At 42.9% G+C, this 27,063-nt stretch overlaps 2 protein-coding genes across 5 annotated transcripts in view; both read right to left on the reverse strand.

Moving 5' to 3' along the window:
* zmp:0000001167 (protein phosphatase 1 regulatory subunit 12A) overlaps positions 1-9,051 on the reverse strand; it is a 37,127-nt gene extending 28,076 nt beyond the window's left edge. For 2 of the 4 annotated variants that reach the window (XM_053641394.1, XM_053641395.1), the window contains exon 1: positions 8,623-9,051. In XM_053641394.1, the coding sequence (XP_053497369.1) occupies positions 8,623-8,889 (267 nt within the window). In that variant the 5' untranslated portion in view covers positions 8,890-9,051. The remainder of the gene's footprint in view (positions 1-8,622) is intronic. The other 2 variants (XM_053641396.1, XM_053641393.1) reach the window with 1 other exon arrangement.
* A 2,558-nt stretch (positions 9,052-11,609) lies between these two features.
* Positions 11,610-26,066, reverse strand: pnpla2 (patatin-like phospholipase domain containing 2). The gene is made up of 9 exons (XM_053641403.1): positions 25,441-26,066; positions 23,367-23,599; positions 21,212-21,277; positions 19,621-19,833; positions 19,122-19,182; positions 18,222-18,404; positions 17,978-18,110; positions 17,234-17,347; positions 11,610-14,935 (listed from the first exon to the last, which is right to left on the reverse strand). The coding sequence occupies exons 1-9, from the start codon at positions 25,625-25,627 to the stop codon at positions 14,575-14,577; spliced, it is 1,551 nt and encodes a 516-aa protein (XP_053497378.1). The 5' UTR covers positions 25,628-26,066; the 3' UTR covers positions 11,610-14,574.
* Between the last annotated feature and the right edge of the window lie 997 nt (positions 26,067-27,063).

The following is a 27,063-nucleotide window of genomic DNA, read 5'->3' on the forward strand; positions in this document are numbered from 1 at the left end:
GTACTTACAGTACTGTCTTGTGTTGTTAGCACACGTCTAAATGTGTCCTTTATGTAGAATGTGTAGATCTTATTTAGTTCTGTCTCGTATCATGTGGTTAGTGCGTGTTTTATGTAGCACCGTGATCCCGGAGGAACGTAGTTTTCGTTTCACTGTGTACTGTTCCAGTGTATATGGTTGAAAGGACAATAAAGCAACTTGAACTTCCTAAAAACACGGATTCTTTATAAAGAAAGACCTAACTTGCTAAACTATTTCACTGAGAGGAGCAGACCACGGTTTCATTTTCCATGTTTATCCATTAGGATAAACATATACATGATACGTTAAGAAAGTGAAAGGATGCTGTCGTTTATCCATTCGTTCATTCACACGTCTCTACAAGACCATCACCGAGACTACAAGCCTGATCAGATGAAGAATAGGAGGACTTTTATGGACACAGGAAATAAAAATTAACATGTAGAAGAGTGTATTGTGTAGGTCTCCCATGTGCTACTCAAACAGCTCTGAGCCGTCCAGGCACGGACTCCACAAGACCTCTGAAGGTGTGCTGGGGTACTGTATCTGGTACCAAGATGTTAGCAGCAGATCCTTTAAGTCCTGTAAGTTGTGAGGTGGGGCGTCAGTGGATCGGACTTGTTTGTCCAGAACATCTCGCAGACGCTCGATCGGATTGAGATTTGGGGAATTTGGAGGCCGAGTCAACACCTTGAACTCTTTTGTCATGTTACTCAAACCGTTCCTGAACGTTTCTGCAGTGTGTCAGGACGCATTACCCTGCTGAAAGAGGCCGCTGCTATTAGGGAATATTATTGCCGTGAAGGGGTGTACTTGGTCTGTAACAATGTTTAGGTAGGTGGTACGTGTCAAAGTAACATCCATATGAATGCCAGGACCCAAGGTTTCCCAGCAGAACATTGCCCAGAACATCACACTGCCTCCACCAGCTTGCCTTCTTCCCATAGTGCATCCTGGTGCCATCTCTTCCCCAGGTAAGCGACACACACGCACCTTACTATCCACATGATGTAAAAGAAAATGTAATTGAGACGTCTTCCATTGCTCCACGGTCCAGTTCTGATGCACATGTGCCCATTGTAGGTGCTTTCAGCGGTGGACGGGATCAGCATGGGCGCTCTGTATCCGGTCTGCAGCTACGTAGCGCCATACGTAGCAAGCTGAATGTGTTCTGACTCCTTTCTATCATAGCCAGTATGAACTTTTTCAGCCGTTTCTGCTACAGTAGCTTTTCTGTTGGATCGGACCAGACGGGCTAGCTTTCACTCCCCACACACGTCAATGAGCCTTGGGTGACCATGACACTGTTGCTGGTTCACCGATTGTCCTTCCTTCGACCACTTTAGTTCGGTACTAACCACTGCATACCAGGAACACCCCACGAGACCTGGTGTTCTAGAAATGCTCTGACCCGGTTGTCTAACCATCACAATTTATCCCTTGTCAAAGTCGCTCAGATCCTTACGCTCGCCCATTTTTCCTGCTTCCAACACGTCAACTTCGAGAACTGACCGTTCACTTGCTGCCGAATAAGACTTCGGCCATGTATTAAAAGAATTTGAATTGTAATTAATATTTCGTCAATTTGGCCCAGTGAGTGTAGCCAGGTTCGGACACTCCTCGTTAATCGATAATAAATCCATTTAAAACGACTCTAAAAATAAGTAGAAGACTAGTCAGTAGTAAAATCTCTGGGCTCCTGATCAGAAGGTTGAGAGGTCAGTTTCCCCGAACGCAAGCTGCCACTTTTGGGCTTTTCAGCAGGGCTTTTTAACCCTCAGCTGTTCCATCAACACAATCCCATGACTCACCCGGTGTCCTGACCACTGCTTCCTTCCAAACGGGGATTGGTGAAGAACTCCGCTGTATTGGTGCAGCACTCTGGAGTCGTCGTCTACAGCTTTCTGCGCATGAGCACTGCTCGTGGAGATACGCTTTAAGAACTCGCTACAGGGAACGTAAACGCATTCCTGCTTTTCATTACGTTAACTAGATTAGAGCCGGCGCAGGCCTGGCTCCGGCTTCCTGTGTGGCAGAATTCCCACCGTGTTCATTCATACAACGGCACGGCCAATTAGCATTTCCTCTTCTAGCGGACGCACTCTGGAGCGTTACACACTGAGAAAGTTTTGAAAAGTAAATGAACCTTTACACAGACGTCGTACCGACGTACACGGCGCTCTATAGACTGACGCTGGAATGTTCCCGGTCTGTTTAGCGTAGTAGCTTTCAGAACATTACAGATGCAACTTTCAGACATCTCGAGGTAAAAAAAAATTTAAATAAAAATCCTGGGTTTATACAGCGTAATACTGTCTCGGCTGGGGTTGTGTGTGTGTGTCTTTCACAAAGGACCTATAAATTCTCAAACTGCTGGTTAAATCGTTTGTGTTCTTGTACGGCCCAGAAACTTAAAGCACTGAGCTGCTGAGTTCTTGAATCTGAAATAGCTCTGATGTTCGAATACGTTATCCTTTCTATAATAATAATAATAATAAGCAACAACAACTCACTCACATGGACTTGTATAGCGGATAACTATATAAATAAACAAGCTTTTCAAATGTGCGTCGTTATAATTCGTATCATTCGTATTAAAATGGTGACGTTTTCTAGAACATTTTTGGAAGGAGTCTCCAGTGTCAGCCAGAGGTAACTTTCCTGATGCAGAAACATCTTCAAGAAGGTCTTCTACATTTCGCAAGCGAGAACGGAAAACAACACGTTTCATGGACACTCCACGTTACAAGCTATAAACAAAAAACTAAACAAAACAAACCAACAACAACAACAACAAAAAAAAAGTATTGCATCACTTTAAAATGGGATTTTTAAAGCGGTCTGATGATGCTTTTCAATGGTTTCCTTTTCCTTTAGTGTGTAACGTATCTGTTTGTGCATGTATACCATCTGCGAAGTTACAAAAGCTCATCTTCTCCTACAAAGGGATTTATTCTATTGAACAGAGAGCACTGGTCCAGACCCGTCTAAAACGCCTAGATCCAAGTCTACGTCACAATTTGAAACATCAGCATAATTTTTATATTAAATTTTTTTAAACAGATTTTTTTTAATGTCACTTCAGGACATAAAGTTATTACAGTGAAGAAGCCAAATTAAACCGTTATAACATTGTATCTGAAAGGTAAGAGAGTTAAAAATAAAAACTCACCGCTGTGAGACGTTCTGCTCGAGTCGCGCTTGCAAAGTCGGTTCCGATCGATCTGCTCGATCGACCGCGTTTTCAGAATCTGACTCGGGCTCGGTCTGATGCGGTAAAACCGACGACGTTATTAACGGTGCTTATAATTGCTTTAGAAGCTGAAGCTCACGATTATGGTTATTGGCCAAGTTACATTTCTGACACACGCTTGAGGTTTTTGGCCAACCACAACACAACAGGTCAGCTGGCCAATCAGAGCACTCTGGGCTTTTCGGAAGGAGGGGCTTTGGAGAAACCGGAACTCACTCGGACTGGGAATAGATGCGAAGAAGTAGTGTTAGTTTAACATTAGAGCATGTTAACTTATTCTACTACACCCAATAAAAAATAATGAACTTTTAAAAAAATCATCATATGACCCCTTTAAAATGGCTGCTGTGGTACAAGAGGAATAAAACACTCCGGGACGAGCTGTTAATTTAATCGATACACACACTCGCAAGAGTGAGGTTAAATTGAACATCGGCACGGCTGGGATTCGGCGTAGGCACGAACCTGCAGAACGAGTACCATAGCTAATCACGGTCCGAGTGCAATAACGCGCTTACACAACGGCTCTAGAAACAAGAAATGAACGTGGAGGAAGTAACATTTCAGACACAATATGGACCAAACGTTGTTTGTTTTTGCTCGGCTACCGGAAACAGATCCCGAAGACGGCGCGCTCACGTCGTAACACGTGGGCCAGGCATCTGTGTGTACGTTCCCGTTAAAAGTGCTTCTGCCAACACTGGCGTGTTGACACTCCTTCCTTTTCATCTTCATCCGATGCCCTCTCGGTCCCTCGCAGAAACGGACGCGAGCGAACGCCGCGATATCCCGAGGCGCTCGGAATTGTTTGGAATCGCTGCGGATCTTCCTCATGTTTGGGACGAGACGCGTCACGTGACGTCGCCACGACACGCGTTCGTCCGAAGCCCTCTTCGATTCCCGTGCGTCGAACACGGGGACAGCTAAAAGGTCTCGTTTACCAACAAACATCACCGCGAAAGACCGCGCAAAACGATTGCGATTTCGCCAATTCAAGTCGTTTTCTGCAAAAATAAATAAATAAATAAATAAAAACCTCGCGAGTTAAAAAAAAAAAAAAACGGCGCAGCAACAAAATCGAGCATTTTTACACGCAACTCCATGAAACCTTGATCCTTAAAGTCAGAAGTTATATTCCTGTAAAATATCGTGTGCCAGTTCGGCTCATGATGTCACGGACACTACTGTAGTAACGGTTTCAAACCAGGAAGTGGAATTGTATGCGGTTGAGCACGGACAAGCCGAGTGATGCACACTCTTGGGGAAAACTGCTCGACCGATCAAATTAGAGCACCAGAATTAACTGTTGGATAATAAACCATAAGCGACTTCAGGGTGGAAATGGTACCTCCGCTTCACGCTGGGATGCGACACGCCACCGTGTCGTGTTTTATTCATTACAATCCGCATGAGTACAATTATTAAGCAAAATACACGGTGTTCCAAAAGTCTCCAGACACCGTGGAAATGAACACTTTTTCAGAATTGGTTTATGTAGATTATATTTTTTTTTTCGCCAGATAGCCTTTACGAACGCCTTAGAGAAAAGAAGAACGTGTTGAGATCGTTCTCACGGCCGGATCGGGACGCTATTGCAAGGTTGCGATGGACTTTAACAGGAAACATGGGAAAGCACATCACACACACACACACACACGACACTGCTGCCAAACTTATAAAATTCAAAAAGACCGGGAGTGTCGCGGACCGACCGAGAAGTGGACGTCCACCAACATCCACTGACGGAGCCGCAACCGACGTGGTGCTGACAAACACGGTCCCCATACGTACAGAGACTTTTGGGATTCTACCCAGTACTTCCTAATTCTGTACAAGAATCGAAACGTTGGCGTAAGGCAGCGATTCATTTCAGCAAAACAGAAATCATATACGTGATCGGGATCCGAGAGGTTCCGATTTACTGCTGTTCCTGTTTTAATGCTCGGGCCACGCTATAACGTTTATACAATCCTAACCAACACTGAAAAAACAACAACAACAACAACAACAACAACGAAAAACAGCTAAAGACAAACCTCTTCCGCTAGCAGGTAACTAACCCCACACTATCCTTTAAATAAATAAATAAATAAAATCTTACACCTCTACTCTGCGCACTTTGCTTGTATTTGTAAGTCGCTTTGGATAAAAGCGTCTGCTAAATGAATAAATGTACATTTTTTTTGGTCCTGGATTATATTTTAGTCATCAAACCTCCACGCTACGAGGTCCCCCCCCCATAATAAAACACCGCACACTTTCATATTATGCTCACGAACCCAAGCAATTTTTTTTCAGCGTCAAACGGACACGGCTGACGACAGTTGGGTTCAGCTCAGCTGTGACTGGTTATCCATCGGAGCTCGTAGGTTAGTGGAGTGAACTTAAAGAGAGTCTCCTCGAGAAGCTTTTACAGTAGGCAAGAACGTCGGAGTGTAATCAGAGGCTCATCTCCGTCTGCTGGTGGACAGGAGTCGTGTTTACATTACGACGGGACCCCTGGGATGCAAGAGAGAGTACAGTATGTGCTGTGTGCATGTGTGTGTGAGAGTCCAGAATGAGAAGAAAACTGTATGACAGGATGTGATACTGAGTCTGTCCAGAAGCAGAGCTGAGAGAACCATCTCTCTCTCTCTCTCTCTCTCTCTCTCACCCCCACCACAGTAAAGGGACACATCACTCTAGCTTACACTACTCACACAGTTTTCATGTGACTTATGGACTGCCGCTCTCTTATAAACACAGTGTATATAAGGAATTTTTGGGGAAACCTTCCAAGCAGCGACACTCCTCTGGGACGCCAGCATCAACCAGCTCCCATCCCCGAGATATCCAAGACGTGCACGCTGCTCCAGCTCTCCATACCGCTACAAGCCTGGGACTAGACCACACAGAGCCTTTGTACAAATGAAATCTGCTTTGTGGCTTTTATGAGCAGCCCTGACACTACTTTTCCCTAACCCCGTCCTCCCGACTGGCTCGGGACTCCATACTGACAACTTGTTCCGTACAGCTAGCTTGATCCGCTGTCCAGCCATGACATCACCGCTGCTAAAAGCAGAGCTCTGTTCCAGCTCAACACACCAGTACCACCACAGCAGCGCTGCACAATTCACCGTTTGTTAGCTGGTATTTAAATGCCGTCGTGATACAACGTGCAAATGAGTCTTTCTGTCCCGAAGAGCGGTTGCAGGTCACTGGTAGACCACAAACACTTGTACTTAACACACCATATTTGAATACTGCAAATAATGACTATTTCGCCCGTGTCTTGCTGGACGATATGACAAAAATATCATATCACGATACTTGACGTTTCTACGATACGCCGTGCGTATCACGATATATAATTTCGCGAACAAACTGTCTGCAAAACAGTAGTAAAATACACACACAAACAAGCTGAACTTTTCTTTATTGCCTACAAAGACGATTACGTTTTTTTAAAAAAAATTCCGTCACATCGGCGCCATCCATCCAGTACCATTTAAATTGGAATTATTGGAAACTTTAAAAGAAAAGAAAAAAAAAATACATCATACCAACGATATCTCAGAAAAGTGTATCGTGTAAATCATTTATCACGATAGATATTTTAATCGATATAATCGCCCAGCCCTAGTCGAGATCAGGAGAAAATTAAAGGGGTAGTTCATCCAAAAAAGAAAATTCTGTCATCGATTACTCAACCTCATGTCGTTCCAAACCCGTAAGACTTCCGTCCGTCTTCGGAACGCAAACGAAGACATTTTTAATGAAACCTGGGAGATTTGTGTCCCCATGTAAACACTTCCTCTGAACGTCCACACGCAGCATTCATATCGCTTCATAAAACTGGGATTAAACCACTGGAGGAGTCGCACGGGTTAATTTTACGATGCCTTTACGATCTTTTTTTGAGCGTGAATATTTTGGTTACTTGTACTGTAAACTGAGGGACAGAAGTCGCCCAGGTTTCCTCAAAAAAATAAATAATCTCTTCGTTTGTGTTCCGAAGACGAACGAAAGTCTTACGGGTTTGAAACGACACGAAGGTGAGCACCTGATGACAGAATTTGCATTTCTGCGTGAACTACCCCTTTAAGTCCAGATCACGAGAAAACAAGATAGAAAGAAAAAGAATCACTCACGGCCTCCGCATAAAGCTCATAAGCAGCTACTTCACACACTCTTACAGTCACGGGCCTAATGACCTTCAGACATTCACGCAACAGATTTAGCCAACCCGCTAACGTTCGTTAACATCGTAACGTTTACCTTCCCAAAACAATGCTCAGTCGGGTCAACGTTAAAGACTGAACCGAGGACTGTATCTGTATGTTAACTAATCTAAAACTAATTCTACTACAAATGTCATTTAACAGTACAGAAGGACGATTTGGGATCTCTTTGTAAACGGTAACCTGGGAAGGAACCGGTACTTGACAAGACGTCGACGAGTTGACGAGTTCAAAGGTCAAGCTACGAGGCTCGAGAATTCTGTGGCTTTTCCTGGCTGGACATGAGGAATTACAGTTTGCGACCTCGCCTCGAAACACCGCGTTAGTCGTCCCTGTGACGTCAGGGCGGCACACAACTCTGACTTCGAACAGGAATAACAAGAACCCAACACCAACCTAGAAATCGGCTCCAGAATCACAGAACACAACAGAAATAATTCAGTATCAACGCAGTGAAGTTGTTTCACGGTCGACTTTTCACTTAACCGCACTTTTAGACTGCTCAGGATGGTAACTGAACGGGTTATAAAAACACACACACAATTTTTCAATCCTAATATAAATGTTAAAGGAGGTTTAGTCAGGCTTTTATCCTCTTCTCAGAGGAAGACAGAGAGCAGCCTGTGCAACAGATATTCTTGTCAACCCCCCCCCAAAAAAAGAAAAGTACTCCTCAGAAGCTCAGTATTTATCCTTTTGAGGTTGTTGTTTTTTTAAGTCAGAAAATGTCTGACATAAATACAGTTTGTTTCGTGAAAAAAAAAAAAGAAGCCCCAAACAGAAGAGTGAAAGAGGGTTAGTTTGTGACTTCAGTGTGTTTTCTGGCCTGTGAGCAGGAATGTGCTGAGGGTGGATTCACTCTGTTTAAACTTTAAACACATTAGCAGTACATAGCTTTTGACTTCTCCTCACTATTGTGCTGAAGAGTAACACAGAAGCGACGTTCAACAAGTGTTCTGTGTTTCCTCAGACTCTAAACTACTACTACACACACACTTGGAAACATTGTAGCTCTATCCGCTCCAGCTGGAGCTACATCCCGCTCTGAGAAGTCTCTTTACAGGATAAACTCTGTAACTTTGTGTCAGTGAGGGCGGAAATGGCGTTGTGTGAAGTTGTCGTGCTAACCTGGTGCAGCGCTGTGAGCCCGTCCACGTTTGCGTGGTTGATGTCCGCTCCCTGTCTCAGCAGCTCGGCGACCTCGTCCTGGTCCCCGGACGAGCAGGCGGCCATAAACACGGCGCCCTGGGCGAAGCGCACTTTGGCGGACTTCAGAGCCCGACTCCGCGTTTCAGCGCCGGCGGTGAGGTCAGTCTCCGAGCCCTGCCACCGCCGCAGCTGATCCTGCCGTCGCTGCTTCGCAGCTTCGGACCTGGAACGGTCAGTGGCCGCCATCTTCCTCCGTCTCTCCCGGCAAATTCAATTTATTGAGCGCACGGTGGGCGGGAGAGAGAAGAGAAGAGATGTGGACGGCTCCGAGAACGGGGACACAGAGACACACAGAGACACACACACACACAGACAGACACACACCGAGGCCCTGGAAATACTGAAGACATGAGTGCTCCCCCTTCTGGTGACATGAAAGCATTACACACACTGAAACAAAAAAGGTTTTTCGTCTGTCCTTCAGAACATATTACAGGGTGCATAAGGAGACACTGTTTCCCTACAGTGTAGTGCATATATGTAGGGAGGAGGTGTGTGTGTGTGTGTGTGTGTGTGTGTGTGTGTGTGTATTAAAAAGTCTACACACCCTTGTTAAAATGGCAGGTTTTTGTGATGTCTTTTTCACCTTTATTGTGAAATTGCAGAAGATCAATATCAAGTGATAAACACCTGGAAATCTTTTTTGGGGAGAAAACAACAACAACAACAACAAATACACTTCCAATACCATCCATCCATCCATCCATCCATCCATCCATCTTCTACCGCTTACTCCTTCTTCAGGGTCGCGGGGGAACTGGAGCCTATCCCAGGGAACATCGGGCACAGGGCGGGGTACACCCTGGACAGGGTGCCAGTCCATCGCAGGGCACAATGACATACACACTCACACACCCATTCATACACTACAGATCACTTTAGACACACTTTCAATACCCAGCTTGTATAAGTGTGCACACCCTTTTTTATATATATGTATGTATATATAATTGGGAAAGGTACAGTGTTGAGAATCAACCAATCACATTCAAACTCATGTTGAATAATAATTAGTGTATACACACCTGCTATCAATTAAAGTGACTGATCGCAAGGAAATAAAGTACAGCTGTTTATGTAGGATTTTCCTGACATTCTCTTGGTAACATTCAACTGGAAAAGCCAAAGAGCTTAGAAAGCAGGTACGGGATCTCGTTGTTTAAAAATATCAATCAGGAAAGGGTTACAAAATTTTTTTTCCAAGGCATCGGATATACCATGGAACACTGTAAAGACAATAATCGACACGTGGAGAAAATATGGCACGACGGTGACACTAATGAGAACAGGACGTCCATCGAAAATTGATGAGAAGATCAGGAGAAAAGTGGTCAGAAAGGTTATGATACAGAAAGGTTGCCTACAGCAACATTAAAAGAAATTGTACTGGTTGCTCCCTACATGTGACAACAATCTCTCGGATTCTTCATATGTCTAGGCTATGGGGTAGGGTGGCAAGATGAAAGCCTTTTTTAACCAAAATAAATAAATACAAAATACATCCAATCTGCAAAAAAAAAAAAAAAAACCATGTGAAGGTGTTATGGTCTGATGAGAGCAAAGTTGAACTTTTTGGCCATAATACTAAAATATATTTGGAACCAAAAAAAAAAACACAGCACGTCAACAAAAGAAGACCGTCCCCATGGTGAAACATGGTGGTGGCAGCATCATACGTTGTGGCTGTTCTTCCAGTCAATACCAGTCAATTTTGCCACAAAACCTTAAGGTTCACTTAAAATGAAGAGCAAGTTCACCTTTCAGCATGACAACGACCCAAAGCAAACCTCCAGATCACCCAAGTAATGGCTTCACCAATACAAGTTCAAGGTTTTGAAACGGCCCAACCATGGCCTAGACCTAAATCCAATCAAAGATCTGTGGTTAGACCTGAAGTGTGCAGTGCACAGGAGATGCCCAGCCAATCTGACAGCCTTTTGCAAGGAAGAATGGCAAAATATTGATAAGGCAAGACGTGCAAAACTGACTGACTCTTTCCCAAAAAGAAAAATATTTTCTTCCCCTAAAACAGTAAGAATCATTTTAGGGGAAGAAAATATATTTTTTATTTTTTTTTACATTAACCTGGTTGCATAAGTATTCACACCCCTAAACTAATAGTTAGTTGAAGCACCTTTAGATTTTATCACGGCATTCAATCTTTTTGGGAAAGAGTCAGTCAGTTTTGCACGTCTTGCCTTATGTTATGGTATGAGCTAATCTGCTGAAGACTATGTCATAGTATGTTATATTTATATTCACAGCTTTTTTTATTAGATTGTTATTCTTCTGCACTACCTGTTATATCGGACACTTCTACACTAGAACTGTGTACTGTTTGGCGCTACACTGTCTCTGACTGTCCCTATTGTCCTGTTTTAGTACTTACTCTACTGTCTTGTGTTGTTAGCACACGTCTACACGTACACTTTATGTAGAATGTGTAGATCTTATTTAGTTCTGTCTCGTATCATGTGGTTAGTGCGTGTTTTATGTAGCACCGTGATCCTGGAGGAACGTTGTTTTCGTTTCACTGTGTACTGTACCAGTGTATATGGCTGAAATGACAATAAAACCACTTGACTTGACTGTGCAAAAGTCTTCGGCACATGCAAAGAAATGCTGTAAAGCAAGGATGCCTTGAAAAATAATGAAATAAAATGTTTCTACTGTATATTTAACCAAAATACTATAAAGTGCAGCACACGGTAATAAATGAAACAAAGTCAATATTTGGTGTGACGACCCTTTGATTTAAAAATATATATATAACGTAGTCTCGGCTAATATCTGTGCAGTTTTATAAGGAAATGAGCTGTAAGTTTTACCGACTATGTTGCGCAACCAGACACGGTTCTTCTGGAGACTTCTTAATTTTGCAGCAAAATCCAGCAGCCTTCATTGTGTTTTTTTTTGTTTTACTTCATCTGCTTTATTTCCTGACATACAAACATTTTTTCTGTAACATTTGTTTGGAAATGTTTCTGTCCTGACTCAATAATGTAGAAGTCATAAAATAAAAATCTATAACATTGTTTGTACAAAAAAAAAAAAAAGAGGGGTGCCTAAGATTTTTGCACAGTACAGCGTATATATTATATATAAAAGTGTCCACAGTGCAAAACAATAAAAAAATAAAAGTTCACTCTTTTCATTCAGTGGTAGTGATGAAAAACTTTCAAGTAAAATGTTTTAATCTTAAATTCACTCATATAACTGTGATACAGTTCATCCACCAGGGTCTTCGTTGCGCTAGCTATATGTTTATACTGTTTCCTGTGTACTACCGCACAGCTGTTTAATTATTCATGTTTCATTTATAATTCATTTTATTAACTTCTAGCACAAAGAGTGACACTACAGTCATACTGTGCTAAAAAAAGTAAACCATGAGTATCATCTATTTGATATAAAATGAACAGAAACAGGGAATTACACTGACAATACATGCTACATTACATTGCATTGAAGTGGCACGTTTTCACAACCCATCAGCGACCAATCATTACAACTCAACATCCTCCAACATAATACTCTCTTGATATCTTACTCAACACATTCCCTTTAAACCCTCTTTAAAGGTGCACTAGTGCCAGTTGTTTATATTTCACGCTTGTACAAATAATCTGGAAAATATAGAACGTGATTTTAAATGTAACGGTTTAAGCAACGGCCTCAGCACGAGCGTATTAAGTGACTGAGAAAAACTGTTTGGAAAATTGACTTTGCTCGTTTGTTTTTGGATGCGCCTCCTGTCAGTCATTTTATACACACTGTACTCTATGGGTCAGAGGAGATCCTCGGGGTGGAGCTTCATGAATGTGGGTGGGAATGAGGCGGAGGGAAAAAAATATATCATTCAAACGTCAAACCCATCTACTTAACCAGTAACTTTTACTTAATGCACCTTTAAGGGAACCTATGGTTTGTTTTCCAAAATAGGAAGGTCTACATTGGACAACTTTTGTAATGAAATAGTCGTGCTCATTCCAAAGGCTCACGTCTACTTTCTCTCTCTCTCTCCTTATCAGTTTCTCAAAGAAGCTGAGGGTGAAGGTGATGGACTGGCCAAGCATGCCTCCAGACCTAAACCCTATTGAGCATCTGTGGGGCATCCTCAAACGGAAGGTGGAGGAGCATTAGGTCTCTAACATCCACCAGCTCCGTGATGTCGTCATGGAGGAGTGGATGAGGACTCCAGTGGCAACCTGTGAAGCTCTGGTGAACTCCATGCCCAAGAGGGTTAAGGCAGTGCTGGAAAATAATGGTGGCCACACAAAATATTGACACTCTGGGCCCAATTTGGACATTTTCACTTAGGGGTGTACTCACTTTTGTTGCCAGCGGTTTAGACATTAATGGCTGTGTGTTGAGTTATTTTGAGGGGACAGCAAATTTACACTGTTACACAAGCTGTACACTCACTACTTTACATTGTAGCAAAGTGTCATTTCTTCAGTGTTGTCACATGAAAAGATATAATCAAATATTTACAAAAATGTCAGGGGTGTACTCACTTTTGTGAGATACTGTAACACACACACACACACACACACACACACACACACTATGAGCCTCTCAGCTCATTCTATACCTGCGTCCCCTGTCAGTTAGACTCCTCCAGCTGACAATATCTTACAAATATTCCCACTGATGATTGCAATAGTAGTTTAACATAATATGAACATTAATGTTATAATTATTACACTCACTATTTCTATACTTGCTTTTTTGTCGTGATATTTATTGAGTGTTTTTTTGATTAAGGGACAGAAATATACTTGGGCGGTGATCAATATAATTGGGCACAGCACCAATGTATCACTTGTGTGTGGTGGGGAAAAACTGCTGTCCAATTGATGGAATGCTCATGCAGCTTAATCTGACATGATTTTCCTGCCTATTCAAGTCTTGCAAAGGTCTCATCAGCCAGAAGCAAAAGCATCAGAGAAAGGAATAGTAAAGAAAAAAACGACAAGGGTGATGGACGTTCTCTCAAATACATCTTCAGACTGATTGCAATAAAGAGCTCGGGTTGAGGAATGTGTGATCTGACTGAAGCTGTGCAGGCACGTCTAGGTAAGAAGCACGCATAGTTTGAACCCTATTTTGAAACGTTGATCAAAATATAACTTTCAGTTTCATCAAAACACAGCGAGTACATCACTCCAATGAACTTGGGGGGTTCCCCCCCCATTCAAGAAAACAAAAATAAGCCTATAGAAATCTATGAAAGGGAAGCAAAAAACAAACAAACAAACAAACAAACAAACAAACAGACTTAAGGAGTTTGAAAAGTCATGGCTGCGTGTGCATTTGTATAACTTTGCAAGAAGTTATATATTAATAATAAATCAAATAAATCTTTTTTTTTTGTTTTTTTGTAATACTGTTGTTTTTAAAAAAAATCCCTCCCACCACTACCTGGTCTCTAAGGTTTGATTTACAATGATCATCATTAGTATCAGGTAGATGATTTGTTTTCACAGTGTGGGAATGAAATTATCAGCTACCCCAGGACAAGCTGATGCCAACCCCCAAATTAAAAATAATTTTTAAAAAAAGTGCTTTTGTTTAATTTAAAGGCGTCGGCCATGTTTTCCGGACACCCGACATCGTTTCTGCAAAGAACTAAAATGAACAACAAGCTTATAATGAAACACAAGAAGATTAAGAACGCGAATACGGCAAAACAATCGTTCCTGATGGTATTCTGTAAAAGTCATAGAGGATCAAGTTCATCTTGATGAGTTTATTAAATAAATAACCAACATCTTCCTCAAACATCCTTTTAGGATATTTGTACCTTCCTTGTTAAGATACTTTTTTTTTTTTCCTCTTGCATCGAGTATGTTGGAATTATTAGTTCTCTCAGAATGCCTGGGGTTCATGGTGATCACATGACCGATGGTCCTCCGTTTGATTGTTTTGTGGAAGAAAGGCGGCGTTAGCGGACCCCACGGGACGCATAGTCAAACCTTCATCCAGGTCTTCATGGATTGGTGGAAAAGGGGGAGTGGTAGGTCGGGGACATCCAGCACTGAAGGAGCCGTGTAGATTTAGGTTAATGCAGAAGAAGCCTGGCAGGAGCTGGCGCTGGTACTGCTCCAAACGCTGGATAGCATCCAATACAGACGAGCTGCGTCTACACACCCAGCCTGGCAGCAGATTGGCAGCACTGAAACTTGCTGGCGCAGACTGAGCATGCCTCAAATCCAAATGATAAGACAATCTGAGTGAAAGAGAGAGAGAGAGAGAGAGCGAGAGAGCGAGAGAGCGAGACAGAGAGCGAGGGAGGGAGACAGAGAGCGAGGGAGATACAGAGAGAGAGATATATATATATACACAGAGAGAGATATATATACACAGAGAGAGAGAGAGATATATATATATACAGAGAGAGAGATATATATATATATACAGAGAGAGAGAGATATACATACAGAGAGAGAGAGAGAGGGAGAGACAGAGCGAGAGAGCGAGACAGAGAGCGAGAGAGCGAGACAGAGAGAGAGAGAGAGGGAGTGAGTGATACAGAGAGAGGGAGGGAGACAGAGAGCGAGGGAGGGAGACAGAGAGAGAGGGAGTGAGTGATACAGAGAGAGAGAGAGAGAGAGAGAGAGAGAGAGAGAGAGAGAGAGAGATACAGAGAGAGAGAGGGAGAGAGAGAGCGAGAGAGGGAGATACAGAGAGAGAGAGAGAGCATGGTTCAGTATAATAAGCAGTATAATAAAAAATTACTCGTGTACTAGACAACTGAAAGCAAAATCGAAAGCAAAGTCCACACATAAATACTTTGCCATGGGGTGGCATGTGAAAGGGCGGTGGTGGCTCAACAGTTAAGGCTCTGGTTTACTGATCAGAAGGTTGGAGTACTGTACAGTACAAGCCCCAGCACTGCCAAGCTGGAATATGCCTAAAAAGAATTTTACAGTGCTACAATGTATACGTTAGAAGAAGAAGCAGCCTTTATTTGTAAGTTAAATAAAGTAACAGAGAAAGAGACCAGGACGTCCTGGTCAGAGAAACTTGCTGCCAGCAACAAGGGCATTCTTGTGTTACTCGACCTTAGTGCAGCTTTTGATACTATAGATCATACTATTCTCCTTGATAGACTAGAAAACGTTGGCATTAAGGGAACGGTCCTCTCCTGGCTCAGGTCTAATTAGAATGATCCTTATCAGTTCGTAGATATAAATGGAGACTTCTCCACGCATACTGAGGTAAAGTTTGGTGTTCCACAAGGTTCTGTTTTAGGCCCACTACTTTTTACTTTACATACACTACCTCTGGGTCAGATTATTCATAAACGCGGCATTATCTTCCACTGTTATACTGATGATACACAGCTGTATGTTTCAGCAAAGCCAGACAGACAGCAGCTTAATAAAGTTGAGGAATGTGTAAAGGACTTTACACATTGGATGCTTATTAACTTTCTCTTACTTTATTCTGAAAAGACAGAAGTACGTGTACTTGTACCAGGATTACATGCAGCTAGAAGTAAGCTTTCTGATTACATAGTAACTCTGGATGGACTTTCCGTTTCATCATGTTCAGCAGTAAAAGACCTTGGTGTGATTACTGACTCCAGTCTTTCATTTGACGCTCGTGTAGATCATATTACTAGGATAGCCTTCTTTCATCTCAGAAATATTGCTAAGATAAGAAATATATTGTCACTACATGACGCAGAAATATTAGTTCATGCTTTCGTCACCTCTAGGTTGGATTATTGAAATGCCTTACTGTCTGGATGTTCCAGTAGGAGCATAAACAAGCTCCAGTTAGTCCAGAATGCAGCTGCTAGAGTCCGTACTAGAACCAGAAGATACGACCACATCACCCTGATCTTATCCACACTGCATTGGCTCCCAGTGAAATCTCGCATTGATTATAAAATACTACTACTGACCTATAAAGCACTGAATGGTCTCAAGCCGCAGTACCCGAGTGAACTTTCGGTCTTTTATGATCCGCCACGCCTACTGCGGTCAAAAGGTGCAGGCTATTTGTTGGTACCTCGAATAGTGAAGGCTACAGCAGGGGGAAGAGCTTTCTCTTACAAAGCCCCACAGTTATGGAACAGCCTTCCAATTAGTGTTCGGGACTCAGACACGGTCTCAGTGTTTAAGTCTAGGTGTTTACTCAAGCTTACCATGATTAGAGCTTTTTCTACGCAAAGTCTTACGCAGTGATGGGTTACTCTCAACACCCCCCCGTGCTCAGCTTAGAAATAAAAGCCGAGCTATAATCAGTAAAGAGCATGTAGGCTAAATATTCTTTTTGTCCAGGTGAATTAAGGCAGTATGCAGTGTAGCTGGTATCATGTCATGAGAGATATGTGAATTCACCGTCAGGGATTCTGACATACACCATTACAGTACAGTCCATACTGTAGTACATAAAGCAGGATGATGTGCAGCGTCTCGGTGCTTTCTCTGTGTCGCATCCTTTTTTTTTTTCCTTTTTTTTTTTTTTAAGAATCTGCTTTTTGTTCTCGTTTGTTTGTATGTGCGTGATTTCTCACCGTGCTACCAGCTGTTGGGGCACATTCCTCCTCAGAACATGACTCAGTAGCTTCACAGTCTGATCTTTAATCCAACCCACATCCTCCTGGACATCAGGCAGCCACTCCAACAACCTGACAAAGAGCCATACCGCACACTTAGAACGCATAGGAAACGATACGATAACGAAATAACGCGGATGTGAAGTAATGTGAATATTGAACAAAAGTTCCACAACCCTTTATAAAGCTGAAGAGCACTGGGACCTTCTTGAATGAGAATTACACAGTTACTGGAGGATTTCCTGTTTTGCATTCCCAGCACACCGCAGGAAGCGACAGCATTCTGTCGAGGCTTTCGGTTAAATCCGCTCCGCGCCGCGGTTACGTCGTCGCTAAACTGACCGCTGGTAAACGCATCGGACGCACCACGGCCAAATAATTCATTCATTAGGACGGTTATAAGAAGCTCCACTATTAGTTCCTGGCCCAAAGAATGGTTCTTAATTTGGAGCACTCTTGAGGTCAAGGGGAAAATATTTTCTGTAGTGAAAGCGCAATAGTTTTGACCTCAAGTATTTTGTTACAGCGGAGTTCAGGGTGTATTCTCACCTCACACCCAGTGCTCCTGGGATAGGCTTTGGATTCATGCTGACCCTGACCAGGATAAAGCACAGAAGTACTGAAGATAGATGAATGAATGAATGGCTCATAATTCCGGTTTAGAAACAACTGTTTATTATAAGTTTTACACGAGCGAGTCACCTGATACTCAGTGAAAGCGCGGACTCCACCGGCAGCGTGCAAGGCCCTAAGATGGCCGACAGCATCCTGACTGGTAGCATGTCGCTTAGAGACTGCAAAGGATGTCGTCTTTCTGAACAGGCCTCCATGAGAGCTATCGAGGAAACAAAAAAGAAACAAACAAAAGCGAGACATATTGTCATTCATATTTCTGAAATACTTATAGCGTGCAATTCCATGAGTACTGTGTGTAGTCCTTCAATACCCCTATGCAGCTGTGGAGGTAAATACTCCAATGTATGTTCCTCTACACTCGATTGAGTGCCAGGCATCATGTCTCGTTCTCTGCTCTGCCTTTGGTCAACCTCGTTCTCATTCTCGGAGTCTTCCGCAACCCTCATGCCACCGCTACTCAGCGGGCGCGGGGGGTGCTGGAACTGTGACAGGCCTGAGAAACAGACGCAATTCATATTAGAGACGTGAACAGTCATTTCTCCTCGAGCTTGCAATATTAATATGACCACTAGAGGGTCCTGTGAGACTTCGAAGCGGCTTTTTGCAGTAATTGAATAAGCATCATATCCATGAAGGCAGTTCCTTCAGATAATCCCGTCCTACATAAAAGCGACATATTTTAGAGTCTAGAGTGCAAAATATAGGCGTTACTCTATAGGCCACTTTAATAAGAACACCTATATCAAAACTCGATGCGATCTTTCGCACTTGGAGCCCGTTCGCCTTGAGGTTCGACATGCTGAGATGCTTTTCTGATCACCACGGTTGTAAAGAGTGGTTATTTACCGAGTTACTGTCAGCTAGACCCAGTCTGGCCATTCTCCTCTGACCTCTCTCGTCGACAAGGCGTTTCCGCTTGCACAACTGCGGCTCATTGGATGTTTTTTTTTTGTTTGTTTGTTTTTGACACCATTCTGTACATGGTGAAAAAACCAGAAGATCTGCAGTTTCTGAAATACTCGAACCTGCCCTTCCTGGTCAAGGTCGCTGAGGTCGCATAATGAGTTTTCCACGTTCTGATGTTTAATGTGAACATTAACTGAAGCACTTGACCTGTTTACGAATGATTTTATGCACTGCGCCTCTGCGACATGGCAGGTGTACAGGTGTACCTATTAAAGTGGCCGGTGACCTCTTTTTCTTCTCTTACCATTTTTCTTTAGGAAATACAATGCATCCTTGTATCCTTGCCGGCACATTGTCTCCAACACCTGATTAAAACACACACAAACACACACACACACACACACACACACACACACACACACAGCACAGTTTCAGTACAGTGTACTGTTTTCCATGTGTAAATGAGGCATCTGTATTAAAACTGAAACAGGAACAGAGTGTGTATGTGTGTGTATATATGTATGTACGCATGTATGAATGTGTATGTGTGTATGTATGTGTGTGCGTATGCGTGCATATGTGTGTGCGTATGTGTGTGTGCGTGTGTGTATGTGTGCGCACGCGTAGGTGTGTGTGTATGTGTGCGCGTATGTATGTGTGTGTGTACGTGTGTATATATGTGTGTGTGTATGTGTACATGCATGCGTGTGTGTGCGTGCGTGTGTATATGTGTGTGTATGTATGTGTGTGTGTATGTGTGCGCGTATGTGTGCGCGTGTGTATGTGTGCGTGTGTTGATTTACCTGTGGATCCGGAGGGAACAGCGCTCTGGAGACTCTATACAGGTTGGAGAGTGTGAACTGTATAGAGGTGTTGGTAAATCTGAGCTCGTGTATGTTGGTGGAGCTGGAATCTCGGGGGCAGATATCACTCTCGCCTGAGAACGGAGATACCGTGATGGTGTTCTTCAGCGCGTACTGAGGCAAATTATCGCTGATCCCTCCGTCCACGTAACGCTGCGGAGACATCGAGACGGAAATGCGGATTTAACCCGACAGCTCTTACACGCCGTCCCAAATATTACTCAACGCTTCCAGGTCCTATTTCTTCTTTTTAAAATACATCAGGAGGTTTCAAGTTTATATTAAGGAGTTTTCCCCTCATGACTAGGAAAACCTCTGAGGATGGACTGGGGTCATACCATATTCTATTTCTAGGTACAACAAGAACAGGCAAAAAGAAAACAAAAAAAACCCCAAAAAAACACCATCCTTAGCAGCAATATGGCCTTTGTGATACTTGGCAGTGTATGTATATGCTTCTGGCACAGTTCTGACACACACACACACACATATATACACGCACTGCTCTCAAAAGCACACGTGACAGCAGGAGATGGCACTTTTTTCCCACAACACATCAGTATAAGAAAAACAGAAATGTCTATTTTCAGCGCGCACAGTTGCAAAATCCGAACACGTGCTCCCTCAAGTGAAATCCTTCCCACCTCCAGTGACTCACTGCTCTGCAATCCTGTATCGTGGAACATTGTGGGTGTTCTGTGTGCTGAAGGTCTATAAAAAAATAAAAGGAGATCAAATCCACCCTGGATGACGTGTATATTCCTTATACGACATCTTTATCATGGACATGTTATGATCTTCTGTATTTCTCCAATTCCTTCCTTGATCGTGCTCACCTGTTTCCCGCAATCAGTTCCCTATTTAACTTCTGCGTTTTCCCTCCTTACGGCGCGGTCCACGCTAGACTTTTGTGTCGCTAGCATGTCTAACCTACGGTCTTTCACATACTTCTCAACGAGAAGACATGAAGGACGCACAGAGTACGCGTTGACTCCTATTCCTACACGTGCGAACGCTGGACACCGGAAACGCAAGCTCGTGCAAAGAAGATTCACGGAGTTCCAAAGTTCCTGTGAATTCGTATCACGTGAAGACCAGACATAGAAGATCGGCATGTCACGCCGTGACCGCTTCAGAAAATCCCACACGGAGGATAGTCACACACCAATGGTGGCAGAGCTGCCATGCAAGGCGCTAACTTTCCATCGGGAGCACCTTGGGGTTCAGTGTCTTGCCCAAGGACACTTCGGCATGTGGAGTCACGTGGGCCGGGAATCGAACCTCCAACCCTTATGCTATATTATATTATATTAGCCCTGCGAGTGGTGTCTGTTTTCATGGTTAGTTTTCTTTGCCTAACCTTAGTCTTGTCCCGTGTTTTAGTTTTGAGGGCATTTTCAGGGTGGAGGTTTCCTTTCTTAAGTTAAGAGAAAAGCGTTCGATTACATTCAAAAACCACTAGCAGATCTAACGTACAGTCTTTCACACACTTCTCAATGAGAAAACATGAAGAATACACAAGAGTACTCACCACTCCCTGCAGGGTGGGAGGTATAAGGCCAGAGTACACGGGAATAAAGGCACTGCATACGCACGCCTGGGAAAAAACACACAAACACACACAAAATGTCAAACCTGACGCTCCACTCGCTGGATTTGTTCACTTTTCTGATTAAGAAGGAAAAAGACGAACACATGGCAACTTTCTTTCTTTCGGAATGCTGTCTCAGATCAGGTTTTGGAAGGATGCTGCTTTTTTCTGTTCTTTTTTTTTTTTTTTAGTATTAGCGCACACACAGTGTACTGTAAATAAAGTGCTATGGAAGTACCTATCCTATAACCCTCTTTTGTTCTGCAAATGCATAAACTATTACCATTATTTTTGTATCATTATGTTTTTAGTAAACGTGTAGATCATATATTTCTCACCAAAACTGGACAGCTGAAGACTGGATAAAGACCAAGGGATTTGTTTTCTAATCCTCAGCTGTCCAGTTTGATCGAGACCGTGCTCATGATAGCTCCAGACAGAGAGGAACCTGATGTGGTCTTCTGCTCTTGTAGCTCATCCACCTCAAGGTTGCGCGTCATGCTGAGATGCATTTCTGCTCACCGCGGTTATACAGAGTGATTACTTACAGAGTTACTGCATCCTTCCTGGCAGCTCGATCCGATCGACAAGGCGTTTCCACCCACAGGACCGTCGCTCATTCAATGTTTTTTTTGTTTGTTTGCTCTTCTCACCACTCTGTGTAAACTCTAAACTCTGTTGTTGTGGGAAAATCCCAGGAGATCAGCAGTTTCTGAAATACTCAACCCAGCCCTTCTGGTACCAACATCCATGCCAAGTCACACAGATCGCACTTTTTTCTTCATTCTGATGTTTGACGTGAGCATTAACTGAAGCTCTTGACCTGCATCTGCGTGACTTTTAGCATTGTGCTGCTGCCACATGATTGGCTGATTAGATAACTGCATGAACGTGCTGGTTTACAGGTGTCCCTAATAAAGTGGATGGTGAGTGTACAATCAGTACGTTTACATGGATAACAATATTCCGATATGAACCCGATTAAGACGATACTCTGATTAAGAAACTAGCATGTAAACGGAGATTATTGACGACCTTAATCCGACTAAAGTCATACTCGAAGTAAACACAAATGGAATTAAGACGTGTGGAGTATCCCTGTTTTAGTCGCATTATCGACGTGCGTTACAGACATGTACACACCTTAATTACACTATTAACGTCGTGTGGGAGTTTTCACCGCATTTTGCGACAGGACACGTACACACACGGCAGCGCTCAACTGTTTTACTGCAAACAAGAGCACGGCTACGTCCCAAACCGCGTACTTACCTACTGTATAGTAGGAGAAATGCACACAGTTCAGCTGCTATATAGTAGGAGAAATACATGTACATCTCTACATACTATATAGTGGGTAAGTACGCGGTTTGGGACGCAGCCCACGGCTTCAAGCAATCGTCTATTTGCCCGTATAGCATGATAAATAATTAACCGCACTTGAAGCTATCATAACGTTCAAAATGAAAAACACCCAAAACTGTATAAGCTCCCACAACGAAGACGAACTGTATGTCGACACGTGAAATTCTGGAGGGACGTCGGACGGCGTGGCGCGGTGACGTAATGACGTGTGACGTTAATCGATCCATGTTCTAGAACATGTAAAACTGGAACATGAAAGGAATATTCTAAAAGCGACTCATGTAAACATCTTAATCAGAATATTGTCTTATTCAGAATAGGCTCAATAATTAGATTACTGCTGTCCGTGTAAACGTAGTCAGTGTTACAGATTGGCCAGAATGATCTGAAATGCTTTAGACCCATTTTCCTATTTTTCATCCCCCTGTAATATGGACTTTATACATTTGATCCCAGTGATGTCATGGCACATGCGAAATGCCAAATCAATCATGTGTCCAGCAACTCTGTTTTGCAATCTTTATCTCAGATTATTGCATTTTTTATTTTTATTACTATTATTATTATTACTTTATTATCTTTTCTGGCAGATAGCTCTCATAGCAGAAGCTTGTCGATGATGTCAACTTCTTATAAAAGTGACTAGGCAGTTATAAAGCACGCATGCCCAGAAATGCAAAAGTAGACCTTACCTAAAACTGCTTTTGTACATAAAGTGTATGATTCTTACTTGCACCAGTTCCTCATTGCTGTTGAATTGAGACACGATCACGTTCTCTCCGTCTGTGACGCGGGTGAGAGAGATGCCCAGTCGGCCTGTGGCCTTGATGTACGCGTCATGCGGCAGTACCCGGCCCATCATGTGCCGCATTAGCTTCACCAGGTTAAATGAAGGGTGCACTGGCCCTAGAAACCGCTTCCTTGCTTCCTTTGCAACATCGATGGTCCTGGCACCTGCCTCTCCTGGAAAACAGTGAAGGAGTCCAAATACAAGGTTGAGATAAGAACAGACGTGTACATGGTGTACACTGTGAGCTTTTTCCACACACGCAGTATGCCAGTGGAGAGCAGTAGGCAAGATATTATCAAATACATGACTGATTTTTAGGGAATCAGTCTACAGTATTGCACTACACAGTCTTGGGTCTGTTTGCTTTTTATTATGCTAATTATGAAGCCTTCATGAGTTGGACAAAGTGTACAAGGCAGCGACTACAACATCCTAATTTCTGGAAAAAATTAACCCGGTCTGTTCTCTTTTTCTGCATCCAGCCATAACTGCATCAAGTGTGTTTAAAAAGTTCACAATGCAGCAGAAAAAATAATAATAAATGATCTATATGATCTATATTCTTAAAGAAAAGGGGTTCCTCAAGGTTTTGATGGGAATCTTTACTTTTTTTGCATTGCCTCTGTAATCTGTGAATTTTCCTCTGGGATTAATAAAGCTAGCTATCTATCTATCCATCCATCTATCTATCTATCTCGCTCGCTCGCTATCTATCTTGCTCACTATCTATCTCGCTCGCCCGCTATCCATCTATCTACAGTATCTATTGGTCTGTCTGTCTGTCTCTCTCTCTTTATCTGTCACTCTATCTGTGTGTGTGTGTCTCTCTCTCCCCCTCTCTCTCTCAATCTGTCTCTCTCTCTCTCTCTCTCTCTCTCTCTATCTATCTGTCTATCTCTCTCTCTCTCTCTCTCTCAATCTGTCTCTCTCTCTACCTGTCTGTCTGTCTATCTGTCTGTCTGTCTCTCTCTCCATCTATTGGTCTGTCTATCTATCCATCCATCTATCTACAGTATCTATTGGTCTGTCTGTCTCTCTCACTGTCTCTATCTATCTATCTATCGGTCTATCCATCTATCTATCCATCTATCTACAGTATCTAATGGTCTGTTTGTCTCTCTCTCTATCTATCTATCTATATGTGTGTCTCTCTACCTATCTATCTATCTATCTATCTATCTATCTATCCATCTCTCACTCTGTCTCTCTCTCTCTCTCTCTATCTGTCTGTCTGTCTATCTCACTATGTCTCTCTATCGGTCTGTCAGTCTATCTATCCATCCATCTCTCTACAGTATCTGTCTGTCTGTCTGTCTATCTATCTATCTATCTACCAGTCTGTCCATCTATCTATCTACAGTATCTATTGGTCTGTTTGTCTCTCTTTCTATCTATATGTGTGTCTCTCTATCTATCTATCTATCTATCTATCTATCTCTCTCTCTGTATCTGTCTGTCTGTCTATCTCACTATGTCTCTCTTTTGGTCTGTCGGTCTATCTATCCATCCATCTATCTACAGTATCTATCTATCTATCTATCTATCTATCTATCTATCTACAGTATTTATCTATCTATCTATCTATCTATCTACAGTATCTATCTGTCTGTCTGTCTATCTATTGGTTGGTCTGTCTATCTATCTATCTATCCATCCATCTCTCTACAGTATCTGTCTATCTACAGTATCTATCTGTCTGTCTGTCTGTCTATCTATCTACCTACAGTATCTGTCTGTCTGTCTGTCTGCCTGTCTATCTATCTGTCTACAGTATCTATCCGTCTGTCTGTCTGTCTATCTATCTATTGGTCTGTCGGTCTATCTATCCATCTCTCTACAGTATCTCTCTCTCTCTCTCTCTGTAATTTTAGAAGCTAGGGCACAGGTTCCCAGCCCCGGTGCTGGAGTAGTCTCTGTCCCAGGACAGAGGGGTTTCTGCAGGACCAGCGTTAGGGACGTGTGCGTTAGGGGATGGTGTTCTGCAGCTCAGAGGGAATAAGAGATGATGTCTTACCCAGACAAGCCCCAGTAACCAGCGTGGTGGCAGTCAGCGCTCCCGCAGAGGCTCCGTAGATGTGCTGGGCATTTTCAGTGAGGAAAGGCGCGTGTTGCTGCAGGCAGCTCGCCACTCCAACATGATAAACCCCGAGAAACCCACAACCTGCGAATGAAATATTCCAGGACGAGTCCAGCGGAAACATGATGGACAGGATGTCGACAAATCAAAATGGAGTGAGTGCTACATTTATAAACAACACGACCGGAACGAACTTCCTACACACACCGGGGTTAAATGCCCGCCTACCGCCAGAAATAAACACACACCGAGCGTACTAACTTTAGTTCAGAAAGATAAAAACAGCTCAAACTTCTTTCCTTCGAACTGTTTCTCTCCGCGGTCTGCGTGCTTTAAGGACATTCGCGTAAAGGAGCCGGTTAAATAACATCTCCGTCATAACTGTCAGTTCGATAAAGAGGCGTGTCCGCTCCCATACTGACCAATCAGCTGTTTGTAGTCGATTCCGTCTCGACCAATCACAATTCAAGAACAAAGAACCTCCCGAGTTGTCAATCCAAGAGTCTTTCCAAGAATGAAGTCATGACGCACGACGTCGTTATTTTGTATCGTTACAAAAAAATAAAAAAAAAATAAAAAGAAGAAAAAGAAGAACTTTGACCAGAAGAATAGTAAATATTGTGATCTGGATACAGAAACAACATTTCCTCACTGTGGTGCTCAAAGAGTGTTGACTTCATTGGTTTAGTTTTGTATATGATTGGATTGATTAGTATTAGTGTAGAGGAATGTAGTCTCTTTGATAAATATTATCTCAGCAAAACAATTTACGCAAACGTTGCTGAGTCCAAATTTAGCATGTAAGCCTGGCACCTTAGGGGTTAGGTGTTCGAATCCCAGCCTCCGTCCTGTGTGCGTGGAGTTTGCGTGTTCTCCCTGTGATTTGGGGTTTCCTCCGGGTACTCCGGTTTCCTCCCTCAGTCCAAAGAAATGTAGGCGGAATGGCATTACCAAATTGTCCATAGTGTGTGTCCTGTCCAGGGAGTCCCCCGAGTTCCCCAGGATAGGCTCCAGGCGATATGGAGCATGGATTATTTTATGGATTATTTATCTTTATAAATACTTTCTAATACTCAGGCATGGACAAAGTACTGAGAAATGATACTTAAGACAGGGGTTCCCAAACCATTTGGCCAAACGGACATTGTGAGTTTTCTGTGACCCGAGATTAACTAGCTTCTGAGATCCTAGATTAACTGTACTGTAACATTGAAATATTTCATTATGTCAGTAACATACATATGTGTAACGTAAGTGACCAAAGAAATATACCTCGCACTGATTTACCAGTCTAGTAGGAAGTGCCGTTAAAGGGAAACAATATGGTGGTGTGCTAAGGCCTGATGCGTGCGCATTATTGTTCTCACACTGCGTATCTTATGAACATCTGGAAGATTTAACAGCGACGAAACGTCCCGCCAGGTTTCCAAGTCGAACTGTAAAATGTCTAGCGATTTCACGCACAGCAATATTAAACGCATTTAAACGACTAGCCGCTGTCGTCATGACTGTTGTCATGAACTGTGTCTCAAATAGAAAACTCCGAGCTTACATTTAAAA

The sequence above is a fragment of the Ictalurus furcatus genome, chromosome 14, assembly GCF_023375685.1.
Source record: "Ictalurus furcatus strain D&B chromosome 14, Billie_1.0, whole genome shotgun sequence".
Taxonomy (NCBI): Eukaryota; Metazoa; Chordata; class Actinopteri; order Siluriformes; family Ictaluridae; genus Ictalurus; species Ictalurus furcatus.

Coding starts and splice junctions, on each gene's coding strand:
- pnpla2 (XM_053641403.1), bottom strand. CDS start 25,627: ATGTTTCCGCTGGACTCGTCCTGGAATATTTCATTCGCAGGTTGTGGG. Junction 23,600..25,440: donor GGTTACTGGGGCTTGTCTGG/GTAAGACATCAT, acceptor ACTGTTTTCCAG/GAGAGGCAGGTGCCAGGACC. Junction 19,183..19,620: donor TGTTCCCTCCGGATCCACAG/GTAAATCAACAC, acceptor TGTTTTAATCAG/GTGTTGGAGACAATGTGCCG.